General features: G+C 45.3%; 1 protein-coding gene across 4 annotated transcripts in view; it reads right to left on the bottom strand.

Moving 5' to 3' along the window:
* NOX4 (NADPH oxidase 4) overlaps positions 1-10355 on the bottom strand; it is a 95721-nt gene extending 85366 nt beyond the window's left edge. For 2 of the 4 annotated variants that reach the window (XM_083609924.1, XM_083609925.1), the window contains exons 1-2: positions 10069-10200; positions 2861-2956 (exon numbers count right to left, since the gene is read on the bottom strand). In XM_083609924.1, coding sequence (XP_083466050.1) covers positions 2861-2956; positions 10069-10125 — 153 coding nt within the window. In that variant the 5' untranslated portion in view covers positions 10126-10200. Of the gene's footprint in view, positions 1-2860; positions 2957-10068 lie in introns of all 4 variants that reach the window. The other 2 variants (XM_083609926.1, XM_083609927.1) reach the window with 2 other exon arrangements.
* Positions 10356-25653: the final 15298 nt, after the last annotated feature.

Raw genomic sequence — 25653 nt, 5'->3', positions numbered from 1 at the left:
GACCACAACTCCCATCATCCCTAGCTAACAGGACCAGTGGTCAGGGATGATGCTGTAGTCTCAAAACATTTGGAGGGCCAAGTTTGCCTATGCCTGTTTTATTCTGTTTAATATGTGGTTGGGAGACACCCAGAGTGGCCGGGGAAACCCAGCCAGATGGGTGGGGTATAAATAATAAGTTGTTGTTGTTGTTGTTGGAAGACCAAAAAAAGTGGGAGAAGAAAAGAGACATCATCATAACCTAAAAGAAAAGCTGAGCTGCTTTTCAACTTTCCCATCTCATGTGAGATAACATAACACTTTTGCAAATGCGGACACCACCAACACTGATTCTTTATGTGTGATTCCTGCATTTCTGGAGGTTGGACTAGATGATCCTTTGCATCCCTTCCAATTCTACAGTTCTACAATTGCACAACGTGACCTTGCCAGAAACACAGTCCAAAAGCACCCTCAGTTATAAACCAGCTTGATCTGAATATGAAGCCCTCCATCCCATGCACGCACGCACGCACACACACACACACACACTGCTTTAGACAACCATTTTTGAACAGAAATCCCAACATACATTAAAAAGAGTGCTGCCTGCCTCCTTTCTTCTCCCCCACACAAGGGATAACAACAGAAATGGCTCTTTGAATTTCAGAAGGCTTTGGAATGCCTGAAATCAAAACAGGGGCAATTATTCCCTTCCTAAAGAAAGGGAGAACTGTAACCCGATCCTAGGAGTGTTTGCTCAGAAGTAAGTCACACCAAGTGCTGCGGACTGATTCCAAAGCAAGCAAGCATTGCAGAGCACCTTAGCAGCTGAGGCTAAAGCATCATTCCCCCCCCCCCCCCGAGACAAATCCACAATGAGAAAGAAAAACAAAGGAAACTGAAGGTACTTTCTACCACCTTTGGTGGACGTGCCCAAGGATCAAGGCCTTCTGGGAAATGATCTATAATGAAATTAAGAAGGTACTTAAGTGTACCTTTCATAAGAAACCAGAGGCCTTTCTCCTGGGCATGGTAGGCCAATTGTTGTCAAGGAAAGACAGGACGTTTTTTATGTATGCTACAACAGCAGCAAGAGTTCTTCTAGCAAAGTATTGGAAGACACAAGAACTACCCACGCTGGAAGAGTGGCAGACGAAAGTGATTGACTATATGGGACTGGCTGAGATGACTGGCAGAATCCGTGACCAAGGGAAAGAGACGGTGGAAGAAGATTGGAAGAAATTTAAAGTTTATCTTAAGAACTGTTGTAAAATTAATGAGTGCTAAAATGTCATGGGTAATGTAAAACAGAATTGCAGTGATAAATAATTGGGTAAGAGGAAAAAGATTAGAAACTGAATTACAAGTACTGAAATTAGGGGTTGCTGGAAAAGTTTAAAACAGGGATGCAGAAAAGGGAGGTATGGGGAAGTCGTGGAAACAAGGTTCAAGAAAGAGAGGTTAAGAAATTATACGTGTTTACATGTTTGTCTGTTTATGTGTCGTCAATTGTTAGTTGTATTGTGTTTTAATATATGTTGTAAAATCAATAAAAATTTATTACAAAAAAAAGAAAGAAAAACAAAAACCAGGTACGTTTTCTGCATCTGAATATTACAGGATACGTTCCCCTATCCTTGTTATCTGTGCCTCTCAAAACTGCATGGTGCAACAAATGCATCAGAACTTTTACTTCTGTTATTAAAAACAGAAATCAACTTTCTAGGCCTTATGATGACATGGGCGGCCGTTGCTTTTTAAAGGCAGGGTTTTTGTAAGTGCCTTGAGCCACCTTGCGACAGGGAGAAAACCAGCATGTGAAGATGCTCTCATTATTATACCTCCACATAAGAAATAGTTGTTCTTCCTGGATTTCTGCCCTGGAGGTTTTAAAGGAACATTGCAATTAAAAAGAAGGCAGCACCAATGGGTGAAAGGATAAGTTTGAAACTGAGCGAGCGATGCCTTCGCTGCTCTATTCAATACAGGCGCAATGAACAAAGAGACTTTGAAGTGTAAAACACATGCACAGCACACGTGCACATTTGAACATCTAGGTTTCCTTGCACAACACACACGCAGAAACAGCAATCAGGGAAGAATCTTGCCTGGGGTGTAAACAGCCGTCTCTCAGTCTTGATTCCAACTGCAAAATGGGAATAATGTTGCCCCATTATTGTTCTTTCAGAAAAGTGTGCATTAGGTATGTCCACCTTTAAATGTAAGCTGTATCAAAATTCCCCCCCCCCCATCTTTAGCTAAAACATCCTGGGTAGACTACTTCCCCTCCCTTTTTTCCTTTTTTCTTTTGGCTGACAGCTCTTTCCGAAAGAAAACCGCACCAGGACTCGTGAGAGTACGATGGAAAGGATCGGAAGGTTCGTTTTATTTAAAGAAACGAAAATCCTTTCCCTTGAGAAATGCACATCAGGAGAGCTGGCCTGTAAGCGCTCTTGCCGGAACGGGCCCACAAGGTTGGTTAAAGTTACCATGACTAACAGTTGCAAGCCCAGCCATCCGCTGAGTGGGGTTCACATGCCAGAGTCCAAAAAATGATGCCTGCAGCTGGGAGCTGAGGAAGAACAGACAGGCAGGGAGCTCTCTTTTCCCAGACCCTGGACAGAGTCGTTCCTTTAATTCAGACACAGAAACAGAGTCTCCAGCCTATATTCCTTTCCCTCCCACCCACCCCTGCCCTTACATAACCCCTCTGCCCCCCTCCCAAACATTCACCCCTTCTCCTTCTCGTGAGTCACCAAGAAGCCTCGAATCTTCCCGGTTAGCCAAAACTTTCCATTTCCTTCTCGTTCCCAGAGCCCCAAGGAAAGAGAGCAGGGGAGAGTGAAGGAGGGGGGGGGAGCGAACATCTATCACTTACCCCCAGCATCTGATGCAGATAGTAATATTGAGGCCCCCGATAATATATCCGGAAAGTTTTCCAAAACAGCCCCACGTTGAGAGACAGCCAGAGCAGCTGAAGGAAGCAATTGGGGGGGGGGGGGAGAGAAGAGAGAACAAATTATTATTATTACATGTAGAAAGGGCATGTGCAAAACCAGAACCCTCCCCGCCAGAGAGAAGACACAGGCAACAAACTCTCAAGGCTCAAAAGCTGAGTGAGAAAAAATGAGACAAAGGCTTTTAAGAAATAAAATGGGGGGGGGATGGTTGCGTCCCACCAGCTGTGTTTTTGGAAGGTTTCCAACAGTGATGATCTCACTGTAACATAGGATGCTTTCAGACTGTCACTATTTTTTGGTGGGATTCACTCACATATCAGCAAATTCAGATTACATGCTTATTTACAGTATTTAAATTCCATCTTTCTTTTTTTCCCTGGTGTACATGATCCTCATTTAACACCCACAACAACCCTGTGAGGTAGGTTAGGCAACTGGGCCAAGGTTACCCAGTCATGGGGCCAAGGGACGTTTTGAAGCCTGGTCTCCCAGGCCGACACTCTAACCACTGCACAACCCTGCCTCTCTCAATTGCAGCTGATTGGGAGCTCTTGCACAATAAAACCACTCCCCACCACACCACACCCTCTCAAAATAATCAGACTTTTCGCAATAAGGAAAGGGACAGGAAAATGCATTGGAAAGTGTGGGATAACTCTTTCTTGATGGAAAGTCATCTATCCTCCTTAGAGGGGGTGTGTGTGATCACAATGATTATTCAATAAATAGCCAACACTGTCTAACCTCCCTGTAAACAAATCAAAACGAATGCTCAGTAAATGGGTTGTCTGGAAGAACCGTCCTGTGTGACTGCAAATCTCCAATACGCTCTGGACTCCCACCACAGATATTGAAATACTTTATTGTCACTTGTACAACCTGTATACAGTGAGATTACACAAGCACCCCCCACTCAGCTCTCTTAGTCTTAATTCCCTTCATTTACTGACACACACACACACCAAACCCGAAAGTCAGTTGCCCTGTTATTATCTTTTCATTCAGCAGCCTAACAGCCCACAGATAGAAGCTGTTCTTTACCCTGTTGGTGCGACTAATCATGCTTCTATATCTTCTGCCTGAGGGCAGGAGATCAAGAAAGTGCTGGCCAGGGTGTGAATCATCCCTGCGAATTTTCCTCACTCTCCTGCAGCAATGTTCTTCTGCTATTTCATCCAGCGGATTCATGGGACAGCCCATAATATCTTGTGCTGTGTTCACCACCCTCTGTAGGCACTTCCTATCAGATGATGTCAAACCAGCGTACCACACCGTGATGCAGTATGAAAGGACACTTTCTATTGTAGAAGGAGCTCATCAAATGTTGATTGACATCGTTCTTCCGCAATACTCTGAGGAGATTGAGTCTCTGTTGGGCTTTTTAACCACCTGGGTTGTATTTATTTTCCAAGTAAGGTCTTCACTGAGACAAACTCCTAGGAATTTAAAGGAAGAGACTCTCCACACAGCCCTCCCCGATGTACAGCGGGGCTAGTTCTCTCTTCCTCCGAAAGTCCAACACCATCTCCTTTGGTGGTTGGATCCAGGTTGGATTGGCCCATGGAAAGCAATGAGATAATAACAGCTTAAGTCCCTTTGAGTTCAGTAGAAACTAAGTGCAACTAAGGCCTGATCCACACTTAGCTTTCACCTCGCTCTTTCCAGGCAGAGGTCTGCGCGTTAAGGCTCTGCGTCCAAGCACTGGGATTTATTTATTTATTGTCCCAACGCAGTCATGGCTTAAGGCGCACAGATGTCAGTAGGAACTAAGTGCAGCTGGTTTAGTGTGTATTCAACCCACAGAATTTACAAATAAGGAGCCACGATGGCGGGGAGTGGGCATGCATGTTGTCCCAAGGAACTTGCTTCAGTGGGGTCTGTAATTAAAAATGATAAGAGATCGCTTTTGGCGCTGAGGCTAGCAAACATGATGAGCTCAGATGGCTCTAAATGGACCTGCCAGCTGCAATGCATGATAACAGGGTAATCATGCAGTCTCAGCCATCCCAAGAATGCACCCTTAGGCTAGATTTTAAGTTTAGGATGGGGAGGAGGGAGGTGAATAAGAGGAGACCTGATAGGAAGTTGTCATAATGGCTGTGTTCTCCCTCCACTATCAAAGGACACATGCCCCTGATTGCCAGCTGCTGAGAGCCACAAATGGAGAGAGTGCAATTTTGCTCAGGCACTGCTTGCAGGCATCCAATAAGTATCTGTTTAGGTAAATGGTAAAGGACCCCTGGACGGTTAAGTCCAGTCAAAGGCGACTATGGGGTTGCAGCGCTCATCTCGCTTTCAGGCTGAGGGAGCTGGTGTTCATCCACAGGCAGCTTTCTGGGTCATGTGACCAGCATGAGTAAACTGCTTCTGGCGCAACGGGACACCGTGACGAGTGCCAGAGCGCATGGAAACACTGTTTACCTTCCTGCTGCAGCAGTACCTATTTATCTACTTTCACTGGTGTGCTCTCGAACTGCTAGGTTGGCAGGAGCTGGAACAGAGCAACGGGAGCTCGTTAATATCTTAAATTTAATTCTGGGCTTTTTGCCCTGCCAGACAAATTTAGATATGTCTTTTTGATCTATAATGAACTTAAAAAGGTATTTAAATATACTTTCCCCAAGAAACCAGAGGCCTTTCTCTTGGGTATTGTCGGCCAAGGGGTGTTAAAGACGGATATAACTTTCTTTATGTATGCTACAACAGCAGCTAGAATACTCATTGCGAAGTACTGGAAGACGCAAGAGCTACCCACACTGGAAGAATGGCAGATGAAGGTGATAGACTACATGGGTTTGGCAGAAATGACGAGCAGAATCCGAAACCAGGGAAGAGAAGCAGCGCAAGAAGAATGGAAAAAATTTAAAGACTATTTAAAGAAATATTACAAAATTAATGAAAGTTAGAATGATGCTGGACTGGAAAGTAAATGGTTACTATTAGCTATGGTTAAGACAAGGAGAATAAGGAAGACTAGTCTAAATTTAAATTAAAATAAGGGAAGATTTGCTGAACAATCGATAAGAATTTGGAATACAGAAAAGGGAGGCATGAGGAAGTCGGGGAAGAAAGGTATAAGAAATTAGGATATGAAATGATACATGTTTTTTGTTCTGTTTTTGTCTTTGTATGTTTATGTATGTTGTGTTTATTTGGAAAAAAAAAAATATTATTAAAAAAAAAAAAAAAGGAACAGAGCAACGGGAGCTCATCCCGGTGTGGGGATTCGAACCGCTGACCTTCCAATCAGCAAGCCCAAGAGGCTCAGTGGTTTAGACCACCGCGCCATGCTAGCTAAACCCAAGGGAGCCGGCGTTTGTCATGTAGCTGTCCCTTGCCTCCCCTTGGCTACACCCATGGGGAGGGACACAGAAAGCATGGTCAGAAGAGGGCCATAGTCAGAAAAAGATTGGGAAACTGGTCTAGCCAATGTAGCCCAGTATCCTGCTCCCCACAGCGTCCACAAGCAGAGCACAAAAGTCATAGCAATCTCCTGCTACCATATTATTCTACATGGAGATGCCAGGAATCAAACCTGCACATGAAAAAAATGTGCATGATCAATGAGCTGTGGGCCCTCTGTGCATTCTTCTTAAAGGTAAAGGTACCCCTAACTGTTAGGTCGAGTCGTGGACAACTCTGGGGTTGCGTGCTCATTTCGTTCTATAGGCCGAGGGAGCTGGCGTCTGTCCGCAGACAGTCTCTGGGTCATGTGGCCAGCATGACTAAGCTGCTTCTGGCGAAACCAGAGCAGCAAACGGAAACGTTGTTTACCTTCCCGCCGGAGTGGTACCTACTTATCTACTTGCACTTTGATGTGCTTTCAAACTGCTAGGTGGGCAGAAGCTGGGACCGAACAACAGGAGCTCACCCCGTCGTAGGGATTTGAACCACTGACCTTCTGATCCTCAAGCCCTAGGCTCTGTGCTTTAGACCACAGCGCCACCCGCGTCCCATGCATTCTTCTTAGGAAGCTGCTATTTGTCTGTTTAGTCCAGTTGCATCTAGTCTGACTGGGAGTGGCCCTCTGGGGCAGGGATGTGGAAGACCTGTAGCCCTCCAGATGTCAATGGACTACAGCTCCCACCTGAAAAAGGTGTCAGTCAGAGATGATGAGAATAACAACATCTGAAGCGTGTCAGGTTCTCCACCCCTGCTCTAGGGTTCAAAGGCTTTCTCCATCATCCGATGCTTCTAACAGGGGATGCCAAAGACTGGACCTTGGCATGATATGCTTGCCACCTTCAAATATCTCAAGGGCTGTCAGATGGAAGAGGGAGCAAGCTTGTTTTCTCCTGCTCTGGAGGGTAGGACTCAAACCAATGGCTTCAAGTTGCAAAGAAGGAGATTCTGACTAAACATCAGGAAGAACTTTCTGACATTAAGAGATGTTCAACAGTGGAAGGGTCTCCCTCGGGAGGTGGTGGACTCTCCTTCCTTGGAGGTATTTAAGCAGAGGTTGGGTGGCCATCTGTCATGGATGCTTTAGCTGAGATTCCTGCATTGCAGGGGGTTGGACTAGATGATGCTCGGGGTCCCGTCCAACTCTACAGTTCTATGATTCCGTTATTCTATAACATGATTCCACAATTCTATGAACCTGGAATCTTCTGCATGCAAAGCAGGTGCTATACCTCAGAGCTACAAATCCTAATGGTAAAGACCAGCTGGTCCCCACCACAGTTGTCTGGGATTTGAACCCAGAACCTCTCAAATGCTGAAGCGAGGACAATGCCCCTAAACAGACACGTCAGATTACTGGATTTGTAGGAATTCTAAGACCAATGGCGACCCACCAGATGCCCATGGAAAGCTCAGAAGCAGGACCTGGGTGCAATAGAACTCTGCCCACATCTGATCTCCAGCAACTGGCATTTGGAAGCTTACCGCCTCCGACAGTGGAGGCAGAACACCTTGATTACTAGCCACAGGTAGTGTCGTCCTCCCCAAATTAGTTGAAAATTAGTTGAAAGCACTTTTTAAGTCTTCCAAGGCTACCCATCACTAACACCTTCCAGCCTGAGTGAACAGAAGCAAAGGAGCAACGAATCCCGATGAAGTTATCCCTGACCAGCTGGGAGAGTCCGCAAAACCTGCACAAGCACAGAAGATCTGTCCATCAAACATACACTCAACAAAAATGTGGGGAACTGAAATTAATAGGGAATTTGGGAAAGGTCCTGAACTCATTTGCTTTCAGTGCAGAGGGTGCCAAGCACAATCCGTAGCTTCACCAGGTGGGCTCGGGCAGAGACTCCTACCTGAAACTTTGACGAGCCAATACCAGCCAGTGTGGATGATAATGAGTTGGGTGGACCAATACAGTGGTACCTTGGTTCTCAAACGCCTTGGTACTCAAGCAATTTGGAACTCAAACACTGCAAACCCAGAAGTAAGTGTTCCGGTTTGCAAACTTATTTCAAAAGCCGAACGTGTTCCGTTTTGAGTGTTACGCTTCCAGTTTGAGTGCCACACTTCCGTTTTGAGTGTTACGCTGAGGTCTGTCTGTTTTTGCTATTTATTTTGCATTTTTGTTTTTGTGGCTCCTTTTTTGTGTGGAACACAGTTCAACTACTGATTGATTGATTGTGTGACTGCAGTACATTGTTTATTGCTTTCATTTTATGGATCAGTGGTCTTGTTAGATAGTAAAATTCACGTTAAATTGCTGTTTTCGGGGTTGTTTTTAAAAGTCTGGAACGGATTAATCCGTTTTGCATTACTTTCTATGGGAAAGCACGCCTTGGTTTTGGAACACTTTGGTTTTGGAACGGATTTCCGAAACGGATTAAGTTTGAGAACCAAGGTACCACTGTAGTAGCTTCCTAAATTCTCATGGTCATCTATAGAATCATAGAAATGTAAGCTTGGAAGGAACCCTGAGAGTCCTCTAGTCCCATCTCCTGCAATGAAGGAATCTCAACTAAAGCAGCTACCCAGCACTGAAAGTACTTTTTAATCCCAGATGTGCTTATGCCATATGTATGTACACGGACTCAAACACACACCCACGCCCGGTTGGTTTGGGTTCCTCTGTAGCAAAAACCAGCGCACTTCAACAAAGGAGACAGTTAAAGAGAACCTCCATTTTAAATTCCAAGCTCCATTAATGTGTGACCCCAAAATTTTTGATCCCCCAAAAAACTGATGCCAAAGTTTAGCGCTAATTTTGTGCCATGAACCTCGCATTTCGTGCCACCTCCCAAACAGAGTACTGTAATTGACACAGCAAATCTGTCGCAAAATGACTACTTAGGTTTCAAACTTACACTTGCATCGCATCTGAGAGTAAGCCCCATTGAACCGATTGACTTACTTCTGAGCAGCCCTGTCTAGAACTGTGTTGTTAGGCAAGCCTCTCATTCTGACATTGCAATTAGGATGGTGACGATTTTACTTTATTAATAACCTCCCTTCACCCTAAAGTCTGAGGGCAGATGACAATAATAAAAAAATACAACATTAGAAACAGTTTTAAACAACTTACAGGGCGGGTCCTAAAAACAGACATTTCCATTGTCAAAGACCAGGGAAGAAATGTGAGGGGCAGTAAGGCTAACCTACATTGCAGGGCTGTTGTGGGAATAATGCAAGCTGATTTATGTGGGGAAATAAACACAGGAACCAGTCTTGTATCCAGTAAGGTCTTTGGCTGATCCAGTTCAGTATCATGGCTGGCAGAAGCTCTCCAAAGTTTCAGAAGTCTTTCCCAACCCTACCTGGAGACGAACCTGGGGCCTTCTACATGCCAAGCAACTGCTCTGTCAATGAGCAATGAGCCTTCCAGAAGGGAGGCAGAGATGGTTTTCTCCATTAGATTTCAATCAAAAGCACTGATCCTCACCCTGTGACCCTGCACGTAATGCTCAGAACCTGCCCATGCTCAGGAGCGCTCTCTCCTTTCCCCTTCTTCTACTTCCTGGCCTTTCCCCGCACAGGACGGCTCCAAGCTCGGCGTTCCCGAGCAGGGCTTGGACCCAACCCTGCGTGGGGGGAAAGGGCAAGAGCGCTCCTGAGCATGGGCAGGTTCTGAGCATCTCGCGCGCGCAAGCGCAGCGAGAGCAACATCCTTGCGATGGAGGCGGCGAGGCTGCGCGCACCCCCGAAAGGCAAAGGTCCCTCTTACCAAAAGGAGGTGTTTGCTGCCCTCGTTGGCGAGCCAGCTCTGGCAGGAGGCAGCCATGGTCCCGGCCGATGAAGGAGTCCCGCCACCGGCTCTCTCTTTCTCTGCTTTTGTACTTTGGGGGCGGCCGGAGGGAGAGGCTTGGCTTCCTTTTCAGCCGCTGGAAAGCCAAGCCTCCCCCCTCCCCTCTTTCCGGCCTCCCCCCTCCCTCTTTCTCTCCTCTTCCCTGGACCCCCTCCCCTCCTCCCCTCCTGCCCCGGGGGGAGAAATCTAGTCGCTTCTCCCTCCTCCTTCCCTCCCCACCTTCCCTGCGCCTAGCAGACAGCTCCAGGGTGGCGCCGACGGGCTCCTTTGTCTGGGACGAGGAGGAGCGATTTTCTCCGCGCGTGGAGTTGGGGGTCTCCTGCGCTCCGAGGAATTCACCTCTCTCTCTCTCTCTCTCTCTCTCTCTCTCTCTCTCTCTCTCTCTCTCTCTCTCTCTCTCTCATGGTGGGCGGGGGGGGGGGGCTCTTTGCGCGTGCACCGTTTTCCCTGTGTTTTTTGCACACCCGTCGTCCCATCACCCTGGAACTTTATGATTAGTTTGATGCCAGAACGCGAAGTTGTGGTTTTACTTCGAACAACGAGAACAGCAGCAACAGGTTTTAAAACGGTTGCAAGAGAGGCACACAAAGAAAGATAAGTTCGGCAGGTGAAGCTCCTACCGTCTCGCACTGCAAAGCGCCTCTGTCTCCAGACTTGCGAAAAGCTTCCCCAGTTGGTTGCCTGGCTTGCAATCCAACTATTATTATTTTTTAAAGAAGAAAGAGAAGCGGTAGGACCTCTGCTTCAAGGAAAGGGAAAGGAATTGCATTTGGCTCAATTTTGTAATCACAGCAGCAGCAGTTTCTCCAAGCATAGTCAAGAGGTTTTATTTGTTTGTTTGATTGATTGATTGCTTAATTAATTAATTGCTCTTAGAATTATAGAGGATCATCTAGTCCAATGCCCTGCAAAGCAGGATTTTTTTTGCCCAACCTGAGGCTTGAACTGATGACCCAGAGATTAATAGTCTCATGCTTTTCTTGCACCTCATGGGGAGTTATGGGGGCACTTTGCAATAGAAAGAATCTCGTGAAGAAAATGAAAAAGTAATAACGGAGCTCTTAGCAATACATAATACGACAACACAGCAATGGTGAAGAACAGCAGCCAAGTCTACAGAAGTGAAGTTTACATCTCAAATCATTGAATGTATCTAACATGGGGAACAGGTGAATCTCTCATTAGGAAGGGAGCACCATTTAAAAATGGGATGCGGGTGGTGCTGCGGGTTAAACCACAGAGCCTAGGACTTGCTGATCAGAAGGTTGGCGGTGCGAATCCACACGACGGGATGAGCTCCTGTTGCTCGGTCCTTGTTCCTGCCAACCTAGCAGTTCGAAAGCACATCAAAGTGCAAGTAGATAAATAGGTACCATTCTGGCGGGAAGGTAAAAGGCATTTCTGTGCGCTGCTCTGGTTCGCCAGAAGCAGCTTAGTCATGCTGGCCCCATGACCCAGAAGCTATACGCCGGCTCCCTCAGCCAGTAAAGCGAGATGAGTGTCGCAACCCCAGAGTCGGCCATGACTGGACCTAATGGTCAGGGGTCACCTTTACCTTACCATTTAAAAGGGTGCCACCCCTGAGAAGCCCTTGCCCCATTTCCCACCCTGTAAGTAGCCCCTGCTGATGGGACAATAAGCCGGACCTCTCCCATTCCATGGTGGCAAAACGGCACTGAGAACAGGGGAGCTTTGAGGTTTATCCCTTTCTTTTTATCTAACAAGGTTTATACACCCAATCATGAAAACCTGTAAACACAACGCACACAATATAAAATGCACTTTGCAATTACTGATAAAATCAGGTGTTAAAAAACAAGATAGCCTAAAAAAATTACCAACTCCAATCAGCAGTTTTAAAAATGGTCTACCTCAGACTCTCCTTCATTGAAGGTTTTTAAACAGGTTTGATGGGCATCTGTCAGGGATGCTTTAGCTGTGATTCCTGCATTGAAGGAGGTTGGACTAGATGACCCTCAGGGGTCCCTTCCAATTCTACGATTCTATGCCTGTAGTTCCTTAAAGGCGAGGGACAAGTGCATTCCACACATGCTGATTTGAAAGACCAAAAATGTGGAGAAAGACTGAAACAACTTCACAGCCTAAAAGAAAAGCTGAGCTTGCTTTCAGCTTTCTCAGGTGGCGTAAAGATATGATAAATGCAGATTGTACCCTCACAGTATGGGACGTGGGTGGCGCTGTGGTCTAAACCACAGAGCCTAGGGCTTGCCGATCAGAAGGTCGGTGGTTCGAATCCCCGCGACAGAGTGAGCTCCTGTTGCTCGGTCCCAACTCCTGCCAACCTAGCAGTTTGAAAGCACGTCAAAGTGCAAGTAGATAAATAGGTACCGCTCCGGGGGGAAGGTAAACGGCGTTTTGTGCGCTGCTCGGCCAATAAAGCAAGATGAGCGCCGCAACCCCAGAGTCGTCCGCGACTGGACTTAACGGTCAGGGGTCCCTTTACCTTTACCATCACAGTGCTGTGTAATAGCAGAACCCCATGCAAGCATGGATGAAAATGAAACTCTTATCATCTGATAAGTTCTGTTTTTAGTAATAGTGCTTGAAGCAACGAGACCAGAGATATACTGCCATATTTTAACATCTGAGCAGAAAGCTGGGTGGGTAACTGAGTGCTTTTAAGGATAAAACAAGCGTCAAATGGAATTGAGTGGGATGAAATGAGAGTCCAAGACTTTATCTTGCTCAAGCTTCTTGTCTGAAGTTTTTTCCGGTCTGCCACTCTGCTTAAATTCAGTTTGAATCGTTCTCCAAAGAGCATCATTTTCAAAAATGAAGAGAGAACAGTAACCATCGAGCAATTAATATATATTATTTCCCACAGTCTAATGCACTCAAACAAATAAGGCCCTGAACTGGCATTTGCTCTAAGCTGTTTCACTGATCTTAGGCCAATAAATGTGGAGGAGGGAAAGGCAAAAAATGTTATATACCGAGTCAAAATAATGAGCCAATTTTTCGGCGAAATCTTCCGATGTATTTTTTTTTTTTTTTCAGTATCTGAATTCACCAGCAGGAGAGTGTGAAAGTACAGCCCCCAGATTCCACACCCCAGGAGTTTCATTTCCCTCCCTTCCTCTTTGAAGCATGAAGACCAATTTCCCTCACCCGAGTTCCATTCAAAATATAACATAAGGTCACCCGGAGCGATGTCCTCAAATAACCCCTCCCACACATTCCTACCTTAAAGAAAAATGAAAAGCGGGGAGGCAGTGGCTGCCATGCGTGGCAGCAGGGCTGGCAAAGGTAAACAGAGCGGGATGGGAATGCAAGGAGCATGCGTGCGTGGGAACAGCATGACATCAGCAAGCCATGACAAATGGCTAAAAAGAATCAACTGGATCCATTTGGTCCTGCTGTCCGGGTGATATTACATTTCATCTCATCATCATCATAAACTTCATTGCACTAGCCAAAGGCCATGGTATCATTCACAAAGGGAACAAAAGGAAAAGCAACAATCATCATAAAAACCATAAAAACATCAGGCACTGCAAATACAGTAAACCACGATCGCTTCTCCTAGAAGTTATTTGTTGCATACGATAGAATATGCCAGTTTAAATGTCCGAATCACCTTTGCAATTGACCGCTATTTTATCTAGTTGTTTTCTCCTGATCTTCTTAGCTGCCAAAGGTAAAGGTAAAGGGACCCCTGGCCATTAGGTCCAGTCGTGGCCGACTCTGGGGTTACGGTGCTCGTTTATTGGCCGAGGGAGCCGGCGTACAGCTTCCAGGTCATGTGGCCAGCATAACTAAGCCCCTTCTGGCGAACCAGAGCGCATGGGAATGCCATTTACCTTCCCACCACAGCAGTACCTATTTATCTACTTGCACTGGTGTGCTTTCAAACTGCTAGTTAGGCAGGAGCAAGGATTGAACAATGGGAGCTCACCCCACCGTGGGGATTCGAACTGCCGACCTTTTGATCGGCAAGTCCTAGGCTCTGTGGTTTAACCCACAGTGCCACCCACATCCTGACAACACATATAGTGCTACTTTATAAGTGACAAAGTCATCAGTATCACTCAGCAGCCATTTTACCCTTTCCGCCCTGTTCGAGTGTGTTCCATTTGTGAGCAGGGGTTTTATAAATCGGTCTCTTGGTTCTATATATAGCGGGCATTGCAATAAATAGTGGTACAAGTCTTCTACACAAGGTTGCCACACAGGCAAAGTCTCTCCTTGTACTGAACTTTGCCATACCGACCATCCACCACCGCCAAGGGCAGTGTTTCATCTCAGTTCCTAGCACATAGCTTTAGGAAATCGACACAGACCCCCCCCAACACATTATATAAGAAATGAACATTACATACCCTCCAACATTTCACCAATGAAAATAGGGACCTCCTAAGGAAAAGGAGGCCATTCCAGGATCAAATCAGAAACTGGGATTCTATAAATCTGGGACAGTCCCTGGAAAATAGGGATCCTTGGAGGGTCTGACATTAAACACAATTATTCTTAGGGATTGCTTAGGGCTACACCTTGGGTCGAATGTGCAATGACAGTGTTTGACTTGCACAGAGGATGGCTCAATGCAGTGCTCTTCCTCCCGTGACCAAAAAGCAGCTTGTAGGTAGATGGTCCTTTGGTAGCCTTCCATGTAGAACCAGATTCACTTTGTTTCCAAGAAGAGGATGCGGGCAAGACTGAAGTTGGCTCCACCTGCCATTGGTTCTGGCTCCATCTACGTACAGTTGGTCCTTCTGCCCCACCAGTCTCAATGGGCAGCAGCCACCACTGTTGTCTTCCCTGACTGATGGCAGCTCTACACAGACTTTGGCAGAGGCCATTCCCATCATTCCCTGCTCTCCAATACTTTCAGTACGTTTCTGAGCACAATTCAAAGTGTTGGTGCTGACCTTTAAAGCCCTAAACAGCCTCGGCCCAGTATACCTGAAGGAGCATCTCCACCCGCATCGTTCAGCCCAGACACTGAGGTCCAGCTCCGGGGGCCTTCTGGTGGTTCCCTCCCTGAGAGAAGTGAGGTTACAGGGAACCAGACAGAGGGGCTTCTTGGTAGTGGCGCCCACCCTGTAGAACACCGTCCCATCAGATGTCAAGGAAATAAACAACTATCTCACTTTTAGAAGACATCTGAAGGCAGCCCTGTTTAGGCAAGTTTTTAATGTTTGATGTTTTATCATAATTTTAATATTCTGTTGGGAGCTGGCCAGAGTGGCTAGGGAAACCCAGCCAGATGGGCAGAGTGTAAATAATAAATTATTATTACTATTATTTCAGCTGCAGGTGCCAGTGATGGAACCTGGAGCTCTATCTCTGAGCCCTAGTCAACTCCCCTATAAGCTGCTGCGATGAAATGAAAAGGAATATGCAGTTTGCAAGCTGGCCATCATGGATCCATGCACAAGGCCCATGTGGGGTGCAGAAAATAATTTATTGCTTAGCTGATTTGCAACCCATTTCAAATATGCAGGTTCTTCCTCCGGGGAAACATTAGGAGATGCAATTAACCTTCTGTTCTGACATGTTCTCATCCAGATCACATAAAGGTAGACAGATTCCGCCCCCCCCCCCCGAAAGTAGAAATAGGAAAAGAACATTCTTCTCTGGCTTGCTGCTTATAGTCACAGTCACCTCCAAGACTGGTTATGTTCCAACCCAACTGTTTTTATTGGGGGGGGGCTTATAAGAAAGATTTTTTTGGGGGGTGTAGCCCATCATCAGTTGATGTTTCCTCTCTCTCAACTGTCAGTGGGAGAGATGGAAAGCAGAGCTCATTATCGTGTTTTTAATATTCTGTTGGGAGCCACCCAGAGTGGGCAGGGTATAAATAATGAAATAATAATAATAATAATAATAATAATAATAATAATAATAATAATACTCCATTGGCTTTGCTGTGACTTTTCTATTGGGAACCTTTTACCCCTGAGCTATGCAAGCTGGTAGTTACTATAACAGTAACAGTACTATAAAACTTGGTGCCTGAGTTTGATTTCTTTTTCCTCTTCCCTCCCTGTCCTTTCCCCCTTGCGTGTTGTGTTGTTGTTGCTGCTGCTGTTGTTTCAGATTGTAAGCCCACAGGCAGGGACTGTATTGTATTACTTGATTGTATGGGAGCCCTTTCGGCTGAGGAATGGAGTACAAATGCTCAAAATAATTAAATTAATTGCAAAACACAGGAAGAGTCTCACATCACCAGGAAAGGAAAAAAACGATCGCGTTAAGTTACAGCAAAGCAATAACAGGCTCAGAGAAGCAAGCCGAGAGAAGGAATTGTGCCAGAATGAAAGCTGAGGAGTGGGGCGGGGGATGCACACTGAAAAAATAGCTCTTTCTAAAGAGAAAATAATACCCATCAAAATGCAGTCCTTTGCATATTTCAATTTATTCAGTGGGCCTCACTCCCAAATAAATATGCAAAGAGTGGCAACAAGACCTGAGCACAACAGAACTCTTTGCACACTATTCTGTGCCCTGACAGCTGAGGGTTTTTTCATCAGCATCCCCCCAAATTTCCAGTGGAGAAAACTACGAAAACGAAGCAACAATCACTACGACCTCTATTTTTGTCCTGACTTCCCCCTTCCCAATCTTCCTGGCCCATCACATCTCTGGTTCCACACCTTCATCATATACCTGGACCCAATATTAGATGTGTGCCTTCTCAGAGTTAGCACAGTATCCATAATATTATGAAGTCCTCCCTCGTTTGTGCATAGTCCCCTGTATACATGCATGCATACATACAGAAAATACCAATGCAGGGCGCTGAGTGACAGCTTTTTCTCACCCCATTCTCACAGTGGGGAAGACTCCGAAAAGCGGAGTCCCCCACCTTCAGCCTGAAGTGGTACATTCCATCTCCATCACCTCATTCTCTTCAAGAGTTCTGGAGCCATCAGAGGATGTCCTCCATCTCCAGTCCTTAACTCAGCCCAGTGGAGGATGGTCCATTAGGGCAAATGGGGCACTGCCCCATCAACCTCCTTCTGCCCTCAGCCAGCAACCACTTGCCTTTCCTCCTACTTACAACCCGTGCACAGCCTGTCAGCTCCCTTCCTCTTTAGTTTCAGGTCTTGTCCTTGTAGAATGCAACAGGGAGGAGGAGGAGGATGGGGACCAAATTAGATCTTGTTGGCTCTGGGACTGGCGCCACCTACTGTTCAGCTCCCTGCCTTTCATCCTACCAGCTGCCATCACTGCTTATTGCCTTATTTTCTTCCCTATCTCCATGGCAAGATTCTAGCCTAAAACTGGAGTGTGAAACCTTTTTGTCTTGTTGAGGGCCACGTTCCTTCAGAAACAATCTGTTGGGGGCCACAAGCTGACAGTGGGTGGGGAGAGTCAGAGCCAAACATGGGCATGGACAATTCTCTCCCTGAATTCCTTTCTGCTACTCTCACCTAGGCCTTTAGCTTCTAGAGGACATTAGGACTGTCCACCTCTGGCCTAGAACAATACAGTTTCTTTCTCCTTATTGCACACTTGCCACTCTAACTTCATAATATTGCTCAGAACTCCAAATATCTCCCTGGCAACTACCGATAAATAGCAGTGCTGATTTCTGAACTCATAAAAATCTACAATGAATTATAAATCACTTATTCCTGTTTTCGTTTCATCGGAGGGGAAGAATCATAATTATATGGCCTTGGACAGGAGGTTGGTGCAAACCGTTGCGTCCGCTTCCAAAATAAAAATTCCTGCCCTATTGCTCATGCTTATTTGTCTAAGATGTTATGAATGCTGTGTAAACTAGAATAGCCAGAAAATGACATTGATTTCTCCATTACCTTGGCCTCTTGTTATGATTTTGTTTTGCATGTTATCTTTTGTTGATCAAGACTATTTCATTGTCGAGCAATCCCAAACCTGAATTTGAGCCACAGGTCAGGTCTGGAAGTTGGGTTCCTGCTGCCCAAGAACAACTCTGGAACAGCTGAAGCAATGTAAAAAGGAAAAAGAGGGACTCTGAGCATGTGCTAAAAGGGTTATTTGGGTGAGGTCTGGTTTCTGGATGGCATAACTATGCACACTGAAGGAGCTGAGTATGTTTAGCCTGGTAAAGAGAAGATTGAGAAGTGACATTACCTTCAAATACTGTATTTAAAAGGCTGGTCATGTAGAAGATGAAACAAGCTTGTTTTCTGCTGCTCCAGAGGTCAAGACTCAAACCCATGGATCCAAATGACAAGAAAGGAGATTCTGGCTAAACATCAGAAAGAACTTTCAGACAGTAAAAAAGGTAAAAGTAAAGGACCCCTGGATGGTTAAGTCCAGTCAAAGGCGACTATGTGGTACAGTGCTCATCTCGCTTTCAGGTCGAGGGAGCTGGCATTTGTCTGCAGACAGTTTTCTGGGTCATGTGGCCAGCATGACTAAACCGCTTCTGGGGCAACAGAACACCCTGACAAAAACCAGAGCACACGGAAACGCCGTTTACCTTTCCGTCACAGCGGTACCTATTTATCTACTTGCACTGGTGTGTTTTCAAACTGCTAGGTTGGCAGGAGCTGGGACAGGGATTCGAACCGTCAACCTTCTGATCGGCAAGCCGAAGAGGCTCAGTGGTTTAGAACACAGCGCCACCGGCATCTGACAGTAAGAGCTGTTTGGCAATGGAATGGATTGCTTTGGAAGGTGGTGGACTCTCCTTCATTAAAGTAAAGGGTAAAGGGACCCCTGACCATTAGGTGCAGTTGCAGGCAACTCTGGGGTTGTGGCGCTCATCTCGCTTTACTGGCCGAGGGAGCCGGCGTACAGCTTCAGGGTCATGTGGCCAGCATGACTAAGCCACTTCTGGCGAACCAGAGCAACACATGGAAACACCGTTTACCTTCCTGCCAGAGCGGCACCTATTTATCTACTTGCACTTTGATGTGCTTTCAAATTGCTAGGTTGGCAGGAGCAGGGACCAAGCAACGGGAGCTCACCCTGTCACAGGGATTCGAACCGCTGACCTTCTGATCGGGAAGCCCTAGGCTCTGCAGTTTAACTCACAGCGCCACTCGAGTCTCCTTCATTAGAGGTTTCTAAAAACAGAGGTTAGATGGGATTCATTTGCTGTGATTCCTGTATTGTCCCTTCCAACTCTAGGATTCTATTCTCAACCCTGCCACCCAAAAAGAGCACAAAACAGAATATTGATTTGAATCAAATTTTCATTTGCTGATATATATGCATTTACTCAAAATTAAAAATGATGACTAAACCTTAAATATAAATAAAACACCACTCATCAAGGTGACCAGATGAGGTGTGTCCCTGCTCAATCTGCTATCCGGGAGCTAAGTGTTGACTGGCAGGATCTCTGCTCCCCCTCCTTGTGGTTCATTCACTTTGAACCTGGCCTGCACCCTAATCCCTCCAGATCCTGAAAGGATGGGGAATCTCTGGTCTGGGTCTAAAATGCCAAAAGCTAAAAAACATCCCGGGCAGATCCGAGAAGATGGGTGGGGGAAGGAGAAACTATGACTCTTTGCTGTAACTTAAGTGTATTCCGACAGGGCATCCCTATTCTGTTTAAGCTAGTTTTAACATCACTCCTTCTGCCCAAGGAACCCTGTAGTTCATAGTTCACTGAGGAGGGCAAGTCACCGTTAACAGATAATTATCAGCATGTCCACTGGATTATTTGTAAGCAAAGTCATGACAAACTGGTATCAAACTGATAAAAGTGGCAGTGCAGATAATGATACACCCTTAAAAGCAAGCAGGAAGAGCTTGCTCAGGTATCACTAGACAAAGCATGGCCAAGAATGCTGATGAGATTTAGACTTTTGTCATTTTGATGCTTTCTCATCTAGACTTAATTGGGAGGGCTGATTACATGTTGAGTTTCTTACTGAGCTTCCTATAGGAGTAGTCGGTGAGATCTGTAGGATCAATGTAATTTTCCGATATATTTCTATGATCTAAACAAGAATGTGTTCAGCGTGCAAAATTGCACAGCCAAAGAGGGCATTTGACACATCTTTGGGGCTCAAGGTGTCTAGAATCATTAATCTATGCTCTAGATCAAAGGGTTCAAAAAGTGGCTCTCTGGGCTTAAACTTGCAAGGATGCTTCACCATCAACGGTCCATGCAAAGGCAACCATTTGGAATGGCTTTGGACAATGCAGCCGATTGCTCGTTGCATTCCTGACAAGTACGTTCTATCCCTTCAAATCCTCCTTATCCAAACAAGCTAACATTCTCCTGCTGCTTAAGGATGAGAACAAAAGGGGAGAATCGGACACAGCCGCATTGTTTGTTTCCAGGAGAAGTCATCAGTGTAGAAGTTGCACTTGGTTGATGATCCCACATGCCCCAACTGTCCCTTACTGAACAAGGGCAGTTCCTATCTACTCAGGACTGTTGATCAGTGGTCTGTGTGCAAATGGCCAGTCCCGAATGCAATCTCTGACATTTTCAGCTCCGGCCTGAAACCCTGAAAAGCCACCACCTCTTCTTTGCAGAAAATGCTGTGCTAGATGAACCAATGGTTTGGTTCTGCATAAGGCAGTTTCAACTGAAAAATCAGGGGGGAGGCGGCCTATAGGAAGGAAGTTGAGCAGTTGGGGGAGTGGTGCAGGAAAAACAACTTACCCCTTAACTTAAATAAAACAAAAGAGATCATTGTGGACTTTAGGAAATGTAAATTGAATATTCAGCCACTTATTATTGAGGGGAAATGTGTGGAGCAGGTCTCGGTGTTTTGATTTCTGGGAATGGAGTTGAGAAACGACCTAACCTGGGGAGAGAACAGCAAAGACCTGGTGAAGAGAGCACAGCCATTGCGCTGTGGAGAACGTATTAACTTATGGTCTGTGTGTGTGGTTTGGGAGCTGCACGGCCAGGGAGAAAACAATGCTGTCCAGGGTTGTAAAGACTGCAGAGAGAATAATTGGGTGCACTCTTCCCACCTTAGATCAAATCTATGCTGCCAGGTGCCATAAGAAAGCGGCAGAGATAGCACAGGATAGTAAACACCCCGGAAATGATCTTTTTCAGCTTCTGCCTTCTGGAAGAAGGTATAGGGTTATAAAGGCCAGGACTAGCCGCCTGAGAAACAGTTTCTACGCAAATGCAATTCTGGTTCTAAACGCAGCATAAGGGGTCTCTATAGTATAGTGTATTTTAAAATGGGGTTTTAGAGTTTTTAGGGGTTTTTGAATGTTTTATGTAGTTTTTATGTAGTTTTATGTAGTTTTTCAATTTCATTGTTCTGCATGGGACAATGACAATAAAGATATCGTATATCACTGCCCCAGCCTCTGCCTTCTTGGACTAGTTTGTTAATATATCACTGCTGTGATTTGCTGAGCATCTTCTTCTTAACATCCAACGGGGTGTAGGGGTTAGCTGTGGGACTCAGGCTAGAGAAACAGGGGTTCCAGATAGCCACGTAGCCTTTAACAGACCTCCATCAATTTGTCTAACTATCCCATTTGAGAAGAACATGGACTTCATCCAGTGCACAGACTCAAATTGCTGGGCTCCACCCCCGACCTTCTGTAGGCCCTGTTCCTCTGCCAAATGTCCCATCAAGCCAACAGCATTTTTGAAATGAATTACTGGCCTCCCTTTGGTGGAAGGAAGTCAGTTGTGAGGACCTTGATGTTTCATTCATTGAAATTCGTTGATAAACTTTGCCATGTGCAGCTGTTACTGAAAGGCTGAGACCTGCCAACTGTCATTCATGAACTGGTGGGAACCTCCAGATAAGACTACTGTACTACAATTCACTATACACAGGGCTGCCTCTGGAGATAGTTTAGGAACATCTGCTGGAATAAGATGTGGCAGCCTACCTTTTAACAGGTTTGCATTGATATTTTCATATATCACTTGTTTTGGAAAAAGTATCTATATACATATATATACATGAGGGATGTGGGTGGCGCTGTGGGTTAAACCACAGAGCCTAGGACTTGCCGATCAGAAGGTCGGTGGTTCGAATCCCTGAGACGGGGTGAGCTCCTGTTGCTCAGTCCCTGCTCCTGCCAACCTAGCAGTTTGAAAGCGCATCAAAGTGCAAGTAGATAAATAGGTACTGCTCCGGCAGGAAGGTAAACGGCGTTTCCATGCGCTGCTCTGGTTCGCCAGAAGCGGCTGAGTCATGCTGGCCACATGACCCGGAAGCTGTACGCTGGCTCCCTCAGCCAATAAAGCGAGATGAGCACCGCAACCCCAGAGTCGGTCACGACTGGACCTAATGGTCAGGGGTCCCTTTACCTTTATATATATACATGAACTGATTGGCCAGTTTGTTTTTGGACCCAACTCGAAGTATGGATTCTTTGCTTTGAAGTCCTACACAAATTGGGTCCTGATTATTTCTGGAAATATGTATTTTCAAATCTCAGTGTGATTTACAGCTAATGAATAGAGACAGAAAAGCCTAGCATTATGCATCAGTGGCAAAGCATCCATTATGGGCAACAGAAGCAAATTTAAAAGCCAGAATATTAACAAAAGCTTTCATTGAACACAGAACTTCTCGAATAATTTTTAAATTTATTTGTGAGATATCTCTCTTTTTTGCCCCCAAAACAGCTTATCGTCAAATTAAAACACAGTCAGTCGCAGAAACAAAACAAGACAAATTGATAAAAATCTGCAAGTAAGAACAAAAAAAGAGAAACGAGGAACAACCCATACATCTTGAATATTTCCAATCCCAATGGAAAGGCTGCTGAAAAGCCTGGGTAGATGTTTATTTCTATATTTTAATATGCACATAAATATTCCCAACACAAGCAGCTGACAAATGGGAATATCCTTATACAGTGGTACCTCGGGTTACAGACACTTCAGGTTACAGAAGCTTCAGGTTACAGACTCCGCTAACCCAGAAATAGTACCTCGGGTTAAGAACTTTGCTTCAGAATAAGAACAGAAATTGCGCAGTGGCGGCGTGGCGGCAGCAGGAGGCCCCATTAGCTAAAGTGGTACCTCAGGTTAAGAACAGTTTCAGGTTAAGAACGGACCTCCAAACGAATTAAGTTCTTAACCAGAAGTAGCACTGTAAAGGATGTCCTTGTGGAAGCTCTGCAATTGGTCAGTGCTTACATAGAAGGCTTCCTATGAACTCATGCCTGGCCTTGGGGATCAGCCGAATGAAGTTTTTAAGGTCAGATAGCCATTAGTGATTCCTGCATTGCAGGGGGTTAATGACCCCAGATGACCCTTGAGGTCCCTTCCAGCCCTACAGTTCTATTGTTCTGTGACACACACTGATTGGAAATGAAGTAGTAAGGACAACAGCAAACATTTGCAAGCAGAAACCAGGAGCACAAGTCATCCTGAATCACCCTAAATGGCCTCGGTCCAGTATACCAGAAGGAGCCTCTCCACCCCCATAGTTCTGCCCGGACACTGAGGTCCAGCTCCGAGGGCCTTCTGGCTGTTCCCTCACTGCGAGAAGCCAAGTTACAGGGAACCAGGCAGAGGGCCTTCTTGGTAGTAGCACCCAACCTGTGGAACACCCTCCCACCAGATGTCAAAGAGAACAACTACTACCAGATATTTAGAAGAGAACTGAAGGCAGCCCTGTTTAGGGAAGCTTTTAATGTTTGATGCATTATTGTATTTTAATATTTTATGGGAAGCTGCCCAGAGTGGCTGGGGAAGCCCAGCCAGATGGGTGGGGTATAAATAAATTTATTATTATTATTATTATTATTATTATTATTATTATTATTATTATTGAACCATAGAATTGTAGAGTTGGAAGGGACCCCAAGGGTCATCAGGTCCAGCCCCCCACAATGCAGGAATCATTCTCATCTAAAGCATCCATGACAGGTGGCCATCCAACCTCTGCTTAAAAACCTCCAAGGAGGGAGAGTCCATCACCTCCTGAGGGAAACCGTTCCATTATCATACAGCTCTTACTGTCAGATGTTCTTCCTGATGTTGAACCAGAATCTCCTTCCTTGTAACTTGAAGCCATTGCCTTGAGTCCTGCCCTTCAGAGCAGGAGAAAACAAGCTTGCTCCATCTTCCATGTGACAGCCTTTGAGATATTTGAAGGTGGCTATCATATCACCTCTCAGTCTCCTCTTTTCCAGGCTACACACACCCAGCTCCTTCAACCGCTCCTCATAAGGCTTGGTTTCCAGACCCTTGATCATCTTGGTTGCCTTCTTCTGCACACATTCTATGCATGATTTTAAAAGAAAGACAATTGGTGGGAATGTAAGAAAGTGAAGAACTTCTGAGAAATGATATACAATGAGATGAAAAAGATGTTGAAATAAACATTTTTTTAAAAAAAACCAGAAGCATTTTTACTTGGTATTATAGGCCAGGATATTAATAGGCAAGATGTTAAATTGTTTTTATATGCAACAACAGCGGGAAGAGTATTGTTAGCCCAGAAATGGAAGCAAGAAATTCCGACGAAAGAAGAAGAAGAGTTTGGATTTGATATCCCGCCTTTCACTCCCCTTCAGGAGTCTCAAAGCGGCCAACATTCTCCTTTCCCTTCCTCCCCCACAACAAACACTCTGTGAGGTGAGTGGGGCTGAAAGACACAAAGAAGTGTGACTAGCCCAAGGTCACCCAGCAGCTGCATGTGGAGGAGCGGAGACGCGAACCCGGTTCCCCAGATTATGTGACTACCGCTCTTAACCACTACACCACACTGGCTCTGAAAGAATAATGGCAGACGAAATTAATGGATTATGCAGAATTGGATAAAATGACAGGAAGGATTTGAAACCTGCGGGACCAGAGATTTACAGAAGATTGGAAGAAGTATATGAACTATTTGAAGAGCAATTGTAACCAACAAATTACGCTAGTAGGATTACAAGAAGTTTTGTAAGGAGAAATATATGAAGTGTTACAAAGTAGATAAAGAATAGAGATATTGGTTATGAGTTTTAAATGTAGTAGGAAAAGTAAGAAATGTATACTAAGAGATTAGATTGGAAAATTGGAAAAGTCAAAAAAACTGAATAAGATGTAAAGTATGTTTAATTACTGTTGAAAATGGTATGTTAAAATTAATAAAAATTAATATATAAAATAAAAAAGACAATTGGAGAGGCCTCAGTCTGACACTCTAACCATTACACCACACTTCCTGTAGAACACCTTTGATTGTTTAGGAAAGATGTGAAGGTTGGGGTGAGTTTCACTGATTCTCAGGAGTTCCCATTACTGCCTTCTTCCTCATCACCCCCTCATTGCAGAAAACCTCTCTGTCTTCTGCTTGATCCAGATGCCAAGAGTCATTCAGTCTTTGCCTCTCAAGTTCTTTGTCCTACAGGAATGCCCCTCAGAGCTTTGCTAACCTCAACAATACCCTCTGGTTAAACAACTCTTAATCTATGTATTACCAGATTCAACTGGGGGCGGCTATCTCAGCTGCTTCGGGCGGATGCCCCTTTGCAAAACAAAACCCAGAACTTCAAAGGCAGAGCAGCGTTAGGTAGGCCTGCCTGGTGGTGTCCTAAAATAACATCCCCCGGGCGTTAGAAAGCACTTGCCTCTGGAATCAGGGAGTTACATAAGATCCC

This window comes from Podarcis filfolensis, assembly GCF_964270895.1.
Source record: "Podarcis filfolensis genome assembly, chromosome: 4".
NCBI lineage: Eukaryota > Metazoa > Chordata > Lepidosauria > Squamata > Lacertidae > Podarcis > Podarcis filfolensis.
The sequence above is the reverse complement of the archived record's forward strand: the minus strand, read 5'-3'. Positions and strand labels throughout refer to the sequence as shown.